At 41.4% G+C, this 19,501-nt stretch overlaps 1 protein-coding gene across 1 annotated transcript in view; it reads right to left on the bottom strand.

The window, feature by feature from the left end:
• Nucleotides 1–2,384, bottom strand: part of LOC119488849 (contactin-associated protein-like 4) — a 106,637-nt gene extending 104,253 nt beyond the window's left edge. The window contains exon 1 of the mRNA XM_037770805.1: nt 1,968–2,384. Coding sequence (XP_037626733.1) covers nt 1,968–2,097 — 130 coding nt within the window. The 5' untranslated portion in view covers nt 2,098–2,384. The remainder of the gene's footprint in view (nt 1–1,967) is intronic.
• Between the last annotated feature and the right edge of the window lie 17,117 nt (nt 2,385–19,501).

Genomic DNA, 19,501 nt, shown 5'->3' with positions numbered 1-19,501 from the left:
CAATGTACCCATTTCATCTGGATTTGGGTCAATTCCAATCCATACTATCAATACCTCTTGTTTTCCTTCTACAGCTGTTGTCTTCCCAAACAAATCAATACAGTTGAGAAACCACAATGCCTATTAATGCTCATCCCTCCTCTCTACCCTCCTCACCCAACCGTGTGTGTGTGTGTGTGTGTGTGTGTGTGTGTTTGTGTGTGTGAAAAGGCTCATTAGTGATGTTTTTGTCTATGTGCCTACAGGGATGCCACGTTAAAAGCTGCCCTTATTTACTGCATCATTCCAAGAGAGTACAGTATTACAGGCTGGAAGATTCATCAGATTGTAAAGAGCCACTACTTCAAGAGTTCAAGGACCGAGAGGAAAATAACAGCTCATATGCACCTAGGGACGTAACAACGGCGGGGAATAGGTCATCTACTGTATCTATTTCTCACACTTGTTTTGCAGGGTAAATTCACTCATTCCTTAAAATCTGTCACTCAAGCAGCCATTAAATAAGCAACTTTTTAGGTGACTTCACTTCTGAAATCATCACTTTACCCACTTTTTGGGATCTTTTCTGAAACCTGCTCAGAGTATAAAACTGGAGCCGAAGCAGCAGCATCCTCTTGTGCAGCTCTCCTACATCTCCACGGAAAGACCACAGTCTCTCCTCTCTTTCTCTCATGAGGTAACATCAAATGCTGGGAAAAAAAAGCTAAAATAAGAACACAACTTGTGGGATTCGCTGTTTCTTAAAAAAGAAACTTGACAGTTGTAAATCCCCAGAGGACGTGAGCTCCCTTTCAACAACAAGCCCCCACGGTGGTCAGATCAGACCAAGCAAACTGTTTAAATCGATAAATTCAAAGATTAAACTGCATGAGCAACATTTCTTCCCAAACTGGAGAAACAGGTCACAGATCAGATCAGATGCTGCCTTAACTTCCCTCTGCGTTTATTTATAAGAAAAATAAAAGTGAGAGCTCGTACAAAATGAATGAATGCAGATTTCATGACTTTTTTTTTTTTTTTAGGAATAAGCTAGAGCTGGAAACAATTAGTCAATTAATCATAAAATTAACTGTATTGATAAATGTTGAAGCAATTTGTCAAGCAAAATTACCAAAGCGGCAGCTTTTACAATGCCAGGATTTGCTTTTCTCTTACATTCATTGTAATTTGAAGATCTTTGGGTGTTTTGGACATGCTGGTCAGATAAAAACAGGACATCTGAAGGTGTCATTTGGCAGCCCTAGAATAGTTATCCGAGTTTGGATTCTCTTGATTAATCAATAGATAAACATATTTCACTTATTTGGATTCATAATGATAAGTAGTTCTTATCATGTTTGACCAATTTCCATTCTACCATAGCTATTATATCAAGACGAAGAAGAAGAAAAAAACACTTTAATCTTCTCTTTGTCTTTCTTAATGAGCTGATTTGTCATTATGTAGAGAGTTTAAAGTCTCATCAACAGCTTACATGTCACCAACACAGCCAAATACAGTATTCCCAAACCTCATTGTTAGCCCGTGCCCTTACAAATTGATGTCTTTGGACTGCTGGTCAGATAAAACAGGACATCTGAAGGTGTCATTTGGCAGCCCTAGAATAGTTATTTGAGTTTGGATTCTCTTGATTAATCAATAGATATACTTAAACATATTTCACTTATTTGGATTCATAATGATAAGTAGCTCTTATCATGTTTGACCAATTTACACTCTGCCATAGCTATTATATCAAGACAAAGAAGAAGAAAAAAAAACACTTTAATCTTCTCTGTCTTTCTTAATGAGCTGATTTGTCATTATGTAGAGAGTTTAAAGTCTCATCAAAAGCTTATATGTTATCAACCAGCCAAATACAGTATTCCCCAACCTCATTGTTACAAATTGATGTCTTATAGTGCAATAATAGTGGTCCCTTTTAACAACACTGAAGAGCAGGAGGCGCACCAGAGATGCTCTCTCACCTTCTCCACCTGCTGTCCCACAGGAGCCGAGCAGCAGCAGCGAGGCGACCAGCACAGTAATCCCAGCGACTCTATTACTCCGCAAAGGCATGTTGAAGCGACGGGATGCTGCAGAGTATAATCCCACCATGCAGTCGGAGAGGAGACAGTCTGTCCGTCCTCCTCCTCCTCCTCCTCCTCCTCCTGTTCTCCTCTTCTCTCCTCTCCTTCAGCTGCGCTCTGGTGCGCTGCGCTGCAGGAGCCCTGCTGCTGCCACAGTGTGGAGGACCGGCCGGTACCCGGTGGGGATGCTCTCACACCGCCTGCCCTCCGTCAAGTGATGGAGGGGGAAAGAATGAGCGAGGAAAAAAGAGGAGGGAGGGTTTTTAAGAGACTGTTGCAGGTCCGAGTCCAAGGCATGCACCGCCTCCTCCTCCCACAATGAGATCCTGAAGGAGAGAGTCCCAGGACTGGGAGAGAGCATGTGGCTGGTTAAACTCTGATTTAATTCTGGTGTCAAACTCTGCACATACATCATTCTGCACAGTTAAGGTCAAGTGAAGCAGCAATAGGCAACACACATTTAGAGTGCAGGGGGGGGACTTTAAATGCATCACTGCATCACTGCTCGAGGACACTACAAAGTGGTGCTATGGCTTCCTGAGTCTTCTATAACTTTGTTTAGCAGTACTGTCTTGTGCCCTAATGTTACACATCAATGTTTTATTTTCATCATCATCATCATCTGTCATCATTTGTCAGTATTTGCTTGAAAATTAAGGGCACTTTCTTTGCATGCAAATATAGAGAGTTGTAAGTTTACTATGTTCACATTTATTTCATTCTCAATTAAAGGGACTATTTGTAACTTTCAGAAATGCATGTTAACAGCGACACCTGTGGCCGTTAAGTCAAAGAATGTCATCGTCGGGTTCGCGCTTGCTCGCTCTAAATAGACATGAACAAGCATCGCTCAAAACAGTGAGGCGACACACGTCAGCTAAAACCACAATATCACTCTATATTTTCCCCTGCTTGGCAGTAATGTTAGCTGACCAGACGAAGGTCTCTCCATGAATCACTGCTGATCCTAGTGTTGGCTTTTCTTGCTTCAGCCTCCGGGGCGTTATCAGTTGCTGTAAGCCCCATAGTTGTGGGTCAGTAGGGGCCTCCTACACCCACTAGCAGGTTTTATCATCCATTCACATGGTAGATCACCGAAAAAAAGGTATAAAAGAAGACGACAGCGACCTCTAGCGACTGTAGTAATTATGACAGGAGCAGAAGCGGAAGTCAGGTGATGTAGTATAGACAGTGTGAAATTCCATAAGGGGTGGAGGGCGGGAAAACACAGGGTTTTCACTCAGGAGACCAGAGTTCACATCCTGTGTGAAACCAACAATGTGTAGTTGTCTTTGTGTTCGTAGTTATGTTAACCCAAAACACAATGTTTTTCCCTAAACTTAACTGTTTATTTTGTCTAAACCTAAAGAAGTTGTAGTTTTGTTGCCTAAACCTAAAGAAGTTGTAGTTTTATTGCCTAAACCTAACTATGTTTTTTTTGCCTATAAACCTAAATAAGTTATAGTTTTATCACATAAACCTAACTTTTTTTGCTTAAACCTAATTAAGCCGTGTTGTTTGTGTTCAAAACGTGAAGTTTTATTCAGTTTTACAACATGTTAGAACACGTTACTTTTAAGTTTCACTTTCACTTTAACAACGTAGTAGGTGTAGTAGGCCCCTAATGACCCACATCTATGGTGCTTATAGCGACTGATAACACCTATATGATGGCCTGATAACAGTCAAATCAGGTGCCAAATAGGTGATGATTGCATGCGATTGTTCTCACAAAAATATTTTTGTAGGGAACATTTTGTGACATTTAAAGAGTACATATCATGAGAAAACTCACTTTTTCATTGCTTGTGCTCATCCATTTGGGTGTCTGGAGTGCCTACCAACCCACAAACTGTGAAATAAGACCACCTACTTGTTTTTTGTGGGCTGTATAGATCAGAAAACATGTGATTCAACAAGCCATTCAGATTTGGCTCCCACACTATGTTACATGCAGGCTCATTAGAATATGCCGTGAGAACTACCTTTGCAAAGGTGCAGTGTATTTTTCTAACAAGCCATTCAGAGCAGACTGGGCTTTTTTGGGAGGGGTTCTTAAAGAGACAGGAGCTTAAACAGAGCGTTTCAGACTGAGGGTGAATACAGGTATATTCAGACAGAGAAAAATGTCTTTTTTGAACATTGAAGCATTTAAACATGTTCTAGTAGAAACCCAAAATACAAGAATGACCTGAAAATGAGCATGACATGTCTCTTTAAAAACCTGTTTTCACATCCTTCTAGGGAGGTTACACTATCACATGGTCTCCGGTACTGTGCAGCAAATAAAAGCCCCAAACAGAACAAACAGACCTCTCAAACATTCATTTTGGTGAATAAAATTCCTTGGGTTTTGTGTGGACCAAGGGAAATAATCAAGAAATATCAGCACTATGTTAAAAACACACAATTAATTTTAGAAATTATCTTCATAAGCACAAAATCCGTATAAAAAAAGTAGACAATATTACAGTAATGACCTCTTACTGGGATGAATATTAAGGCTACAATGCATTTCCTCCCTTGGAAGGTCGTGTTCACTTTGAAAAGCAGATATTCATCCCAAATAAAATCGTTAGGGACTATGTTGTATACCAGCTTTTCGTGTTTTTTTTTATTATTTTTTTTTATATTACTCAAATTTTTCTGCCTCTATAGAAAATTCAGAGGCAAAAAAAGAGACAAAAATTGGACATGGAGTGAAGGCTGGATTTGACCAAGAGTCCTCACAGCTGCAATGCACCTCCAGCCAAATAAAGACACCTTTTAACAACAAAAGAAAGTGTCACTTCTGAGCCCTTCTCAAATAAATCTGAGTATTTAGACCTCAGATTAATTAATATTTTACTCTGACACACCTCATCAGTCATTTTGATTTCAATTAGGATTTTTGGCAGAAAGTACCGAAACACTTTTATAATTATGCATGTGCTTTTTCGACACAGTATATTCAGTGAGTGAGCACTTGAATTTTAAAAGAAGATGCACATCAATCAAATCTACATTTATCCCCCTGGGTCATAGCTCAGCACAAGACGTCACAAACTTTAGATGAACACCCCATAAATGTCATTCATCCACAAATACCTCCGGACTGACCTTCTAACCAGGAAGAAACAGCAGTGGGGCTTCTGCTGTTCCCTGTGAAGGTCATCAGTGGGAGTGGCAGTAGCTTAGCCTTGTGTTCGCCCACACAACCTTTGATCCCTGCTCTCAACAGCACGCTGTTTCCCATCAATGTCATGTGTTGCAGGTTGAGGGTCTTATTACAGGAGGGTACAATACAAAAGAAATTGCTTTTCTACCTCAAGGGCAAAATCTTCCATCATACATTGAGGGGAACCAACAGGGTTGGGGGTGTGGGTGGAGTTTTGGACACTCAAATCATCCTCCAACCTGTTAAGGCTGTCACGTCGCCTACAAGTCACTAACGGTGGTCTCCTTCCTTGGAGTTATTTGAAAGCTCGGCGCGTCGCGTACAGACGCGAAAGGGTGCCTCTGTGTGTCAGTATCAGACGCTGAGAGGCTCTGACCAAGCTGCTCGTATTTGACGAGTTGGGAGTGAGAACAGGTTGGATATGTTGTTTACACATGGTGCCATCAAAGTATCACATCTCAGATCACATGCATCAGATCAAGAAAGAGAGTCAGGTGACTGGGACAGGTGGGAGAGTCTGAGGGCATCTGGTGTGGATGGATGGAGAATGGCAATGCAGGGGCCTGGGTAAGTGAGAAGAGGCTGGAGACATGGACCGAGGGGCAGACTGAGTAAGATAAAAACTGTTGGTGACTGTTGGTGGGAGGCGGGTTGCAAACTGCAGTCTTCGGTGTTGAAGTCAGACACCGAAACAAAGACACTCCAACATCCTCCCTTGTAGGTTTTTAGCATAGACTGTATATAAGAAGTGGATGTAGTCACTGTGACGTCACCCATTTGTTCGTGGACTGCCGTTTTGAAGCCTTGAGTTCGGCATTTTGGCCGTCGGCATCTTATTTTATTTTACCAGAAGTGACACGAGAGGGTGGAGCTAAAGAACAACCGAATGCTAAATAAGACATTTTTAGGCGACCAAAATGTTACAAATAACTTTCATGAACTGAAAACACACTGAAAGGGTTGAAGTCGAACACGAAAACAGACAACTTCCAGAGCGGACAACAACGTGGTAGCAACCTGTCAATCACAAGGTAGCCACGCCCTAAAGCATACCCTGCTTTATGGTCCATTTGACTCTAAATGAGACCATCATATACTAAATGAACATCATGCTGTATTGAAGAAGACTTGAAACTAACGATTGCGACCATAAACTCATGTACAATATTTACTGAGGTAATAAATCAAGTGAGAAGTAGGGTCGTTTTCTCATAGATGTCTATACAATCCAACTTCATTTTGCAACCAGAGGAGTCGCCCCCTGCTGGTTATTAGAAAGAATGCAAGTTTAAGGCACTTCCGCATTGGCATCACTTCTCAGACCCGGAGGTAGTCCACTGGTTTTTAGGCGGTATACCGGCATCACACTACTTCTGCCTTTGCTTCTAAGAGAGGACAGTCATTATTTTGTTGGGGACAGTCTCGCTATATGTCACATGGTATTGAACACAAGAGGACAGTTAGTGATAGGTACCATTCTGAATACCATTACACCACCTTTCAAATGGCGTCATGTGTTGCAGAAATGTGGGGGTGTTTACATTTTGATGCATTAGGGAATCCATCACAGGCTCACCTCACCTAGAAAATAAGCCCAATGGCGAGAACGTGAAGGGATTTACATACAATTGGCATATGCATGGACATACAGGTGCAAAGAGGCTTATTTTGGCACAAATCCACTCTGCATGGCTCCAATTTCCTGCTCTACTGTAGCCCACAAATGAGCACTAACAAGACCTTAGTGGTGAGCCAGAATGAGCAGCACAGCGCCCGGTTCATTTCCCCACTGACACAGTGTGCTGCCAACACTGATGAAGCTGCTGCATGATCATATTCAACAAAGCATGCACAGTAAGGAAAGATAGCTGGCAGCAGGAATGAGATGAGGCACCTGTTCATGTGCAGTAAAGGAGGGAGGGTGAGGAGCATTAGCTGTGTTTCCATCCACCTGTTTTTATGCACATTTTCATGAAAACAGGTGGATGGAAACTGCTGCTGAAAATGTAAAAAAAAAAAAAATTGAAATGTTGCAAAAACGTTTTTATGCTTGGCTGAAAAGCTGCTGCATCGTTAAAACCAAAATGGGACAAAGTGCAATGGAAGCAGACTTAAATGTCCACTAAAGCTTCTGCTTCATTGAAGAGAAGAAAACATTAGATGTGTGTGAAGCGATGTGGAGAGACTGTAACGTTCATCAAATTACAAACAAAAACACTATTATTTAAAAGCAATTCAAAGCTTACAACGTTCCTTTCCCACCTAAGTTGGTAATTAACGACTTCTCTATCTCACACTCTGTACTTAAAGGTACAGTGTGTAGGATTCGGTGGCATGTAGTGTGGTTGCAGATTGCAACCAACTGAGTATCCCTCCGCTCACTCCTCCCTTTCCAAGACTGTGGTAACGTGGGCCGCTGAGTGCAAATCCATGGTAACGCCGTTCTCCTCGCTCAGAGGCCATCCTTACCATTAACACTACTTTAGGAGCTACGGAAGTCAGACGGTGGCTGGCGGTACCAGGGTTTTGCACGCTGCGGCTCACGTTACAGCAGCTTCACAAGTGTGTCATAAAACTACGGTGGCCTTCAGGTAACATAAAAACGCAAAAGGCTCTCGCTAGAGCCAGTGTTTGTTTTGTCCATTCTGGGATACTGTAGAAACATGGCGGAGCAACATGGCGGACTCTGTGAAGAGGACCCGCTCCTTATGTAGATATGAAGGGCTCATTCTAAGCTAACGAAAGTTTCAGGTGATTATACACTAATGGAAACAGTTATGAATATTATATTCCATTCCTGCTAATAGATCCCCCTAAATCCTACACACCGTTCCTTTAACTGAAAGAACAGAAAGAACATTTCTTATTTTATAATTGACAGCACACCAACAAAATAAGATAACTGAAGTCACAAAAGCCAAACTATCTAATGTTACTTTTCTGTGCATGCACAAGTGGTTGTCTACCATTCGCTCACACTCACAATCATCTGTCTGGTGTCACCTAAGTGATACATGATTGGGTGAACAAAAAAGAATCAATGAAACAACCTGTCAGAACCATAGAACAGTCTTGTCTTCTCATTAAGTGGTCTTTTTCGCTGCATGAGGGTGAGAAGATTTTCAGCTGGTGTCAAGTTGCTCTTTCGCATATTTAGTCTCTTATTTGAAGGACCCTCAAGGACTTTGATCTCCCCCCAAAACACTGAATATACAAAGAGAGACTCACTCTCTCAATAGGACATTGTGTCATAGATTGGAACATAATTCCACCATCACCGCCCTCTCTCCTCCTGTGAAAAGCGAAATTGAAAATTGGATTGGTGCTATTTGTCCTCTTGATTATTTGTTGCCATATCTGTAGATCTGATGATATTGCCTTACAATCACACTGAATGTGAAACCATTCGGCAGCGGAGGTGTGAGAAAAGTAATTTCTCGCACATTGTGAGAATGCATCGTCTCATCTCAGCCGGCTGACTTGTTCGCTCTCAGAGACGTCTTTAAAATATTACCATGAAAATATCCCCCATTCTACTCCGAATATAAACATGTTTTATTATTTGTTATACTTATTACCTCTGAGCTTCATCATAATGAACATGTACTGCATGCACCTTTTATGAAACTCAAAAGGAAACTGCAAAACGACCACAGTTGAAAAGAATGAAAAACAGTACAGTTACAAGAAAAGTTAAGCATTGATTTGAAAAAAATTGCAGTCCAGTTTTAAAACCATCCTGTCTGTATGCTCGACTGGTTCCCTCCCCTGGGGGCCGAGTGCAGAGCTTAGTCCTGGTGACAGGAGGAAGCAGGCTGCAGCTTGATATGAAGGTGCGGAGACAGTAAGTAGTACTTGGTTCATATCAGATCTGTCAAATTAACTCATTCGTTCAGGTTTCTGTACTGCAGATTGGAGTTTTAGTCTCTCAGAGGCAGAGCTGCTCCGGAGGGAGAGTCAAACTTCGATGAGCAAAAGCACAGAAGTGAAGGCTTCCTGGCTTAGTAATAAGCCCCAGTGAAAAATGCAATAAGGAAGAGAAGTAGTAGCTGATGTTATGAAACCTATTGCTGCTGCTGCTGACTAAAAACACCCTCGCTTTTACAGTAATTGTTAAATGGATTCCTGTGTTTAACAGGGCGATGTTGTCTGTTGCCCATTTATTGTGTAGAAAGATTTATCTCACTTAATGAAGGAGGCTGAATCAAGAGGCTGATCATTTATTGACTTTCATTATAAAAACTCTTTCTGCTTCTGCAACGAGGTCAGAGGTCAGGGAGGCCACGGAGCAGTTAGTCCTGGAACTGGCAAGGATTCAGAAACTATTTATATAATATACAATAAATACAACTTTTCCTCACAAAGTTAAAGTGCTCTACAGGGAAGCAAACTTAAGGGCAAGCAAAGAACCAACAAACAATGAAATCATAAAACACAGGGTGAATGAAAATAATGTAAAAGGTCAAATAAAACATGGAATCGCAATCCAGAAGAGACATAGGCTATACAAAGGTTTTCTGTGCAGCTTTAAGTTGTAACTATTTATTGTGTTTAACCTCTTGTAGATCCAAATTTATCCCAAACTTAATACACTTTATAAATCTTGGGTTTCTTGACAAAGTTTAAAGGAACAGTGTGCAACATTAAGGGGGATCTATTATACAGAAATGGAATTAAATATGAATAAGTATGTTTTCTTTAGTGTATAATCACCTGAAAATAAGAATCGTGTTTTTGTTACCTTCGAATGAGATGCCACCAGATGTTACACACTGCACCTTTAGATAGTCTCCAAATCTATCTAGGGGACAGGATTAAGTTGCTGTGTCAGATAGCATCGACTGTTGGTATTCATTCCTTTCTACCTGCTGTTAGCCCTTGTTAGCATATAGTGCAAATGAGTCTCAGTGGAGTCGGTGAAAGTAATTGCCTCATTTATCCAGACATCCGCTTCACTTTGATATTGAAATCGTTGTTCGCATTAATATGTATAAACAGATGCTCACATAGTTAGGCCCCCTCAGTCACAAACACAGAATTCCTCCATCAACACAATACGTCTTTCTCGCCTTTGCTTGTCAAGATATTACTCCAGTCAAAGCTAGTAGATTTCAGACCAGTGAGTCCAGTAATGTCAGCTCCCCACTAAGCACCTAACTCTTCATTTGTTCACATCGCTATAGTTGATTTTTCCTTTCAGCTTCGCTTTTTATATTTCTTCGGCTCGCCTGGTAACATCATTTCAATAGATGAGATGAGGGGAGAGATGGAGGTAGCTTATTAATGGCTCTGGAGTGCATTTCAGCGTGCTATTTCTATGCATGAGTGATTCCCAACCAGGGATACTTGCACCCCAGGGGGTACTTCTACAGTTGCCAAGGGCTACGTGGAGAGATTGTGGAGTAGCTCAACTAATTTGGAAAAAAAAAGAAGTAAATTACGATTTGATAAAAACTATATATACACATATTGTATTGAGACAGCCTAACCTGACCACTACATGTTTCCATTAAAGGTGCTAAGTTCAATATCCAGAGCATTAATATAGCAGCAAACTACTATTGTCTATGTAAATATAGAGGAGTAATGTCTACCTGAGCAGAGAATGAAGTCTCTCTCCCTCTGTGTGGGTTGTAATCAGAGCTTCTCCATGCTTTATTGACGTCGCCGGGCCAGCCGCGTGTGCTTTTAGTGCACGTTCCTGTATGTGAGCATGCCCCACTGGCTAGCTCACTGCCGCTGCTCTGCATTGCTCTCATACGACAGTTACAGCTGATATCGCCGTCCAAACCAACGCTGTTGTCATGAAAGCGTAGCATCCACCCTCCGGTTGCCCCTCAACTAAACACTGTTATCTCTGTCAGCACTTTCGCAGTTGTTTGCAACTGTTTGCGCTGTTAATACGTTAGCTGCGACCCGCATCTTGCCGTCGCCATGTTGAGAGCTGTTGCAATAGAAATGCTCCCAATCCTGTATTTAGCACCTTTGTGACAGCGTTCAAACTACTTAGCAAGCAGAGAAGTATAAAACAGTTAGCTACAGGGTCAGGTCCAGGTTTTGGTGGCTCGAAAGCAAAGGCACAACGCAACACGGCAACTTTGATGATCTGGCAGGGGAAATGGGCTGATTATACATTACATGGCTGATGAGGGAAACAGGCCAGTAGGTGGGCAGGAAAGGTCAGGTGACTGGGTCTGGAGGGAAAGGGCAGATGAGGATGACGGATAGTGGAAACAGGTGAGCATGTGGATGAGGGAGTCAGGTGACTGGGGCAAGTGGAAAAGTCTGAGGGCATCTGGTGGACAGGTAGAGAACGTATATTACTCCAAGATTTCAAACATGACCAAACCAACCTAAATATTGACAGTTCAATTGTATGAAAATACTTTTATATAGTCAATTGTGCTAAATAACATCCAGTTTGAAATCAATTGAATTCCATGAAGGGGGGCATTGAGAGTTCATCAGAAAAGGTTGGGAACCACTTCATACATCATTAAGGTTAAAAAGAGGAAAATATGAGGAGAGTTTGGGGTTGGTGATGATTTCATGCAGTCTGAGAATCCAGATACACCAGGAACTTTTTGCTGATGCATACAGTTTGCTTCAATTATTGCTCTTATCTCCAGTGAGTGTGTGTATAGTTTTAGCTGGCTCATTTACATTTGACGCAGGTTTAACACTCGCTGGATTGTGGAATGTATTTTGATATGGAATTAGTGATAATGCAATATACATGGATGAACATTTGAACACAGCACATTTAACTCAGCAGTTACGTGTCAGTGTATTCACTTCTTCTGAATATTGATAGAAAATAGATGTTATTTCACCCCGGAGTCCTTTATGGTCGAGTTCAGCCGATATGAGATGATGAAATTTCATATCGGAGCTTATAATGGTGGCCGTGCCCATCATGGTAATTGTACTTTCTCAGGGGAGAATACTGAGAGTGTGCGGTTGTGCTGCAGGTGTAATTGTAATTTCTGTTGAAAGAGAGCATGTGTGCTCAGCAAAGCTTCCCCATATATAAAATTACCTTAATATGAAGATAACATCAAATAATCAACATTTTTCTTCTTCTTTTTTTTTCCAGTGTGCTCTTATTCCACTCCAGCAAATCATTTGGCAGAGTCAGGTGATAAGGGAGTAATTTGAGGTTTACCGGGCAGTATGGCCTATCCAGCTACAACCACTCCTGATATTATGCTTCAATTTGCTTCTAAATGAAATAAATCCTTTTGCTTTGCAGCTGTTCATGAGCCACTCAATGATCTCCTGTCCCCATTTTATATCCCCCCACATGTTCTTATATATTTTGCAAACCAAATGGAGCCAGCCAAGTGATGAATGCAGTCTTCCTCAAACTTTTTTATTCACAACATCTGCTGCTGGATTCTCGAGTCTTTTGGCAGGTCATCTGGCTGGAAAAATATTCAGTGTCTCCATTGCCGCAAGCTCCTGGAAGAGCCTCAATATGCCTTAGTTGTATAATTCATTCATTTTCCAAACCTACTTACTCCTGTTCAGGGTCACATGGCCTATCCCAGCATGCACTGGGAGGAAGGAAGAGATACAGGAGCCCAATCCAACACACGGGCTCAGTTTCACACCTATGTGCAATCTGTTATTTCTTATTATTATATTATTGATGTCCAATAATCAAAGTGTAAGATGGCACTAGGCCATTGTAAAATATTCAGGTGTGAAGTCAGAGATGCTCCAGTCACCCTTGTAATGAAAACAAACACAGCCTCAAGGTGTTACTTATGAGACTAGATTTATTAAGCGAGGTCAGACAAGAGAAGAGAAGACAACAGTCTACAAAAGTGATATCAGTATTCATGTTTTCTCTGGCTCATCCTTGAAACATTCTCATATTACAGGTTTACAAAAAAACACTTTTCTTAATTTGATTTCCAGGAAAAAACTGTATTCCCCTGAACTTCTCCTCAGCTTTATTTATTATTTATTCAGGATTAATTAAAGTAAAACTCATTCTCTTGGATCAGACAACGAGCCTCCAGGCATGCAGAGTTGTGCCTCCTGCCAGCACATCATGCCTGACATTATCATCTCTGACTAAAATCATCACAAACAATCATTGTCTGATACGAATACCCCCCAAAACAGCTGTGCTAGTGCAGCTTGAGAGAAATCCCAGATAACAAGCGGTAACTGCAGCCCTCCGATGTGAAATGAGTGGTGTTGTGTGAATCTGACTTCTCCTCCAGAGACCGTTAATGGCGCTGATAAGAGGGATTCAGCTCTTTAGGGAAAAGCAGTTTTTACTTCCATTTAGCTCGTATTAATTACAAATTTAAGTGCCTGCCTTATACCACAGTCATAACTATATGCAAGCTGGAATCAGAGAGGCATAACATCCATTTAACCATGGCAAGACGATATCCTCACAGGTGCTTTATTGATCCGGGCTTCACAGTAACTGATTAGTTTCAGGCTTTCACTCTGGTTGAAATTGTAATTTTGTCTTTTTTATGCATTAATAATCCAAAAGGGGAACTGATTTTCATTATATCTAAAAATAGCATTTCATTTCACCTACTTAATTAAAAGATTTTTTTGTTTAAAATCAATTAATCAGAGTCCGATCTGCATGTTGCTGGAAGGCTGCAGCTCTGGGGCCCTTCTGTGTGGAGTTTGCATGTTTTCCCTGTGTTAGCGTGGGTTTTCTACGGTTTCTCCAGCATCCTCCCAAAGTCCTAAGGCCGTAGGTGTAAATGAGAGCATGAGTGATTGTCTGTCTCTATGTGTCACCTCTGTGATAGTCTGGCGACCTGTCCAGGTTGTACCCCACCTTCGCCCAATGTCACTCTCATAGTGAAGAGCGGTATCAATAGTCTCATTTAACTCAAATAAGCGTGTTTCCCAAAATATCAAAGTATAAACTATTTAAATGCAATTTGTAATATGAAACTTGCTCTCACCCCTTGACGCAAGGGTGAAGCCACCTCAGTTAAGAACTGGCCTCATGTGGCACACTATATAGTAGCAAGCAGAGAAAAGACAGTCAGAGATTCAGGTGGATAGACAAGCAAGCCCACAGAAGCTGACAGAAAGACAGAGGCCCAGACAGACATTTCAAGGAAGGATAAATATAGGTTTTGCATCCCAAGCAGGTGGAGGCTGACAGGGTCCGACATGAATCCACAAATGACATTTACTCAGCAGGATTCTGCTCATTTGTCAGCTTCAGCTCGGCCTGGACATCATCGTCTGACCTGAGGGGACGATAAAGAGGACCCCACCCTGCTGAGAGCATCCCACCAACAGCTCCAGTCTTATCTAATCTTCTCCATGGATGAGCAGAAGATGGGGGAAACTAATACAAAAGTGTTTCAGAGTGGAGATGATGAAGAGGTTCTGTTGGTGGTGGTGAGCTCAGTTTTCTCTCGTTGCTTTTTAATTTGTCACCTCCTGTGAATATAAAGATTTCCCACCAGTGGAAATAGGACTTCCAAATACCTGAGATTCATTTTTAAAAAGTATTTTCATGAGATGTAAGCTGATGAAAGTATAATCGAAAATATTATTTATTTTACTTCTTAGCATATAGGATTTTCATTTAAAAGGGAAAAAATAGAATCCAGATAGTATAGACTTTATCATTTATGTAATATTCGACTTTGTTTTTCTTAAAAAGGACCCATGTGTTGTGTTTACTGCCACTGGAGAGGAATAAATCTCGTCCATGTATGACCTTTTTTCCACCTGCGTTTATCAGGCTTCTTAATGCTAACGCTACCAGCAGCTATGTGTGAAACCAGTGGGCAACCTCCAGGTCTGAAGTCAATGCTGAAGTTCCTTAAACTTGCATTCTTTCTAATAGCCAGCAGGGGGCGACGCCTCTGGCTGCAAATAGAAGTCTGATTGAGTGACTTGTGATTGACAGGTTGCTACCATGGCGTTGTCCAGTCTGGGAGTTGTCTGTGTTCGTGTCTTACAACTTTAACCCTTTCATAGTGTGTTTTCAGTTCGATAAAGTTAATGTAACATTTTGGTGGCCTAAAAAGTCGTATGCAGCGTTTGGTTGTACTTAGCTCCACCCTCTCCTGTCACTTCTGGTCCAATAAAACCAAGATGGCAACGGCCAAAGACCAAGATGATGACGGCCAAAATGCTGAACTTTAGGCTTCAAAACGGCAGTCCACAAACCAATGGGTGACGTCACGGTGACTACTTCCACTTCTTATAAACAGCTTATGTGTGAGAGGCACATAGTGGGGCTACAGTTAGCTAGCATACAACATACAAGAAGTTGCTTATCAGAAAAACACAAACATAGTATATGTCATTGTCAGTGTTTGACTAAATGACCAATCCTCCAATGTCTCCACCCACATACAATTGACGTGAAGGATACATTTAAAACTTAATACAGCAACCTATCTTCCCTGAAACAATGCATCAGTGGTTACTCTGGATAATCCATGAACAGTTTTCATTGAATCTATTTTTTTTATTTTTGTGAGATCTAATGAGTGCTTTAGTGGATTATCCACAGTAACAAGGGACAATGTAAAGAGATGTTGAGATATTGGGAAGAGATGAAATCTCACCTCCACTGTTTTTGGGGTAGCGGCTGAAATCTCAGGGATGTATTTCTCTAAACCTTAGCATGTCTAGATACCACTAGAAGTACGTGAGAAAACTTTGTAATTTTGGTGAACTGATCTGACCCAGTCGTAAAGCACAGTATATACCAGAGTCTGAAGTGTTTTCCTTACTTGTAAGGAGAAGGGAATGTAAGTGAAATTGAGGCTACCTTGACATACTGCACCATCCTCCCATTCCTCCAAAGGATTTCAATTGAGATTTACTGTAAAATCCCATTTCTGCCAAAAGAAAAGATCTCTCAATTCCGGTGATCTCTCTATTTCTTAAGTGATGGATGGTTCGCTGGTGTTTACTCAGAGGGGAGGGATGCTAGAGAGAAGGGTCATAAAGTTTGAATCGGCGAGCTATTATGCTTTTGGTTTTCACAGACAGTCGTCAGCACTGCTGGGAGGAAGAAAGAGGTAGATCAGCGGCAGGAAATGGACTGTACTAAATTGAAACAGACTGAAAAATTCTCCTGTAATTATAATTGTGTTCAATTAGCCTTAACATGATTGCTGAAGGGACCAGGTGCTTCGTGGTTCAAGCAAGAGGAGCTCAAGCATGACAGTTGTTTCTGCACATAGATTACACTTAGAACAGCGTGTTTAAAGACGCCGAGGTATCAGAGGAAAAACACTGGGGCGGAAACTTTTAGCCTCGAGCTTGACAGCGAGTCTGTCACTGGAAAACCTGGACTGGTAAGTGTTTCACTCAGGTGACATTGATCTTTAGTGAGTGAGCAAGAGGAACACATGTACTGAGGCACTGTTTGAGCACCGAGGCCGAGGTGAAGCTCTCCAGAAAGCTGCGGGGTATTGAGCGTGTTGTGGAGCGTGATATTAGGGCTAGAGCCTCCCACCGAGAGGTCTACCAGCCGTAACGACCGGCGAGCATCACCAGTCCAGCAGCTATGACAGACAGGGTCTCCCAGCCGGAACGAGACATGGAAAAGGATGGTGAAGAGTTAGAGCTGCTGTCCGAAAAAGACAGCCCTTTTCATTCTGAATTATGTTCACATGAAACTATTCTGGATTTGGGATTTACACTCACTGGCTACGCTCGGTGTCAGTGAAGGAAAATAAACTGTATTAACATCAGCCTTCCACACTGGAGGAGGTCATAGAGGCGCCGAGGCGGTTTTGAGTAATTTGCCAGATGATTACTGGTGTGTAGGTGAGATGAAAATGAAGGCTGAGTTCGAAGATGGGTGTGGTCAATGAAGATCTTTGTTAGACCCTCTTTAACTGGTATATGATCACATCATTCACACGCAACCCGGCATGTTGCTGTCCAACTTGATATCACGACAAAGCGTGTAATAAACCCACTTGTCCACCAGAGGATAGCGGGTAATGTGACGTTTTGCCTCGCCAAGGCATGAATATTACACGTGTGTTTGAAGGTGCAGTACCAGCAGGGTGCAACAAAACAAACCACTCACTTAGGTTTCGGAAAAAATGTCACAGTTGGCCTTAAAATAACTACACAAACTAAATAATATGCGAAACGGTACGGAAAATCAGTACGGAAAAATGGTGACAAACATCACTAATGTAGCTTACAAAATAAAACATGTTTCTGGAACACCAGTCTCCTGGTTGAAAGTCCTGTGTTTGTTGGACCCAACCCTTTTCATTCTATGTCATTACATTACAGTCAGTACAGACTACATGGCGTGAAAATGACATGTATACAGTAAGAATGCCGTTCTGTTCACAGTCTTGTGCCTGGCGCATTATCGTGTTATTCACACGCCTTTCCATGCGACCAGGCAAAACTGTTTTTTACGTTAAAGATTTGTAGTCTGAGATGCAAAAAAAAAAAGCTAGTCGACTTTGAGTCAAGAGTATTTTGTCAAACTAGTAGGGTTATTTTTCTCAGACTTTTGAAAGCCTCTTTGGAGTCACAGAAGACATTATACAACTGTTTTCAAAGGCTTAAAATGACTTCTGATGACTACTAAATGGAGCTTGCTGTGTACAGATTTTATCCCCAAATTGATCACCCTCGACTAATTTTAGAATCGGGACACATTTCTGACATACTGCATCTTCGCTGCAGAACAGTCAAGCTTTATTGTCCCTATCATTGGCAGTTCGGCCTGCTCTTTATGAGAAGTTTACACGCCAGCAACCAAATCAGTTATCCAAGATAGTGATAGGGCTGTATAGTTTAAGACTGAGTACCTAGACTGATTAAAGGAAATACATTTTGTGCAATTTTGACAATGTCCTTTCTAATAATGTATATTTCCCTGTAACCCTCTGCTTGCGATTCAGTTGCTCTTCATACATTTAGTACTGCCCCAGGTTATATTCTGCTAATCAAATGGAGGTTTTCACCTCCAAAATGTAATTTATATTCCTTCTGTCATCTCTTACTCACCCTCCCATCCATGCTATTTTCTCCCCACAGCACCTGCCTGTTACAGAGGATACGTCTTTCATGTTAGTCATTCACCAGCTGACAGATGGAGGACCGATCTACCACACAAATCAATTGAGACAGAGAGACAATAAAAGTGGAAATGCAACAGGACATTTGTCCATTCAAAAGGTCACGTTTCAAATTTTCTCAACAACCAAATGAAAGCCGTTAACCCCAGTCCAAAACAGGGAAGACATTTAATAGATCATAACTTTTTTTCTGTTCCCTGACGTTGATTTTATAGTGTTGACTTGAAGTCCTGCAGTTATTTTCCCTGACATGAAACTCATGTTTTCATGTTCACTGCATCACCCCATCATGGTGTACGTGGTGGCAGATGAAACCGATGAAATGAAACCACAGATGATGAAACACTGTACAATAGTAGCATCTGTGTGGAAGGACAAGGTGCCTTTTAAGCCTCGACATCGAGCTTCCACCTGTCAAATCCTTTTCAGTGATTCCTCCTCAGCCTTATCACAGCACACTGCTCAGTCTCAATCTAGGCCGACACTAATGCTCACATTTGAGCTGAATGTAAAGCGTGTCACCAGATAAAGCACCTCATTTCCCACAAATACTTCCCCTATGGTGAAATGTCAAGCTACTTTAGCTTCTTTATGGGCACGCTTCAGCTCAATAACAGGAAATCTGCATGTTTAGTCACTGGACTGCTTGAAACGCTGTCGGCTGTTATTCTCCTGGAGCAAATAAAAATATGGAGGAGGTTATTGTTTCTCCTGACACTGTTGAATGGTGATGGAAGTATTTATCCATCAGTGACATCGGGTTGTATTATATAATGGCCTAATGTTGTTTTAGATGCATTACTTTTTCTCTCTATTTAAATTACATTAAACTTGTCTTTCTTCTATACAATGTTTCTGTCTCCCAAACACAAAGATGTATCTGTTCAAATAGTTAAAATTTCACAAAAATAGAAATACTTTGGTAAGTTAAAACTGGGAGATTTTGACTATGAGAAGTCAAAATCGTTATATTTTAAAAGGCAAAATATGACACTAATGTAAGTCAAAATGTTGTCTTATTAAATCAGAATTATGAGATTTACTTGAAGGTGCCGAATGCGAGATTGGGAGCATTTTTATTGCCTCTGTACGGCTCTCAACATGGCGAGAGCTCAGCTGGCAGTCTGTGAAGCGCCCCACATGCACGAACTTGCACTAAAAGGCACGCTCGGCTGGCCCGGCAATGTCAACAAAGCATG

The sequence above is a fragment of the Sebastes umbrosus genome, chromosome 5 (genome assembly GCF_015220745.1).
Source record: "Sebastes umbrosus isolate fSebUmb1 chromosome 5, fSebUmb1.pri, whole genome shotgun sequence".
Lineage (NCBI taxonomy): Eukaryota > Metazoa > Chordata > Actinopteri > Perciformes > Sebastidae > Sebastes > Sebastes umbrosus.
This window is presented reverse-complemented; position numbering and strand designations above follow the sequence as displayed.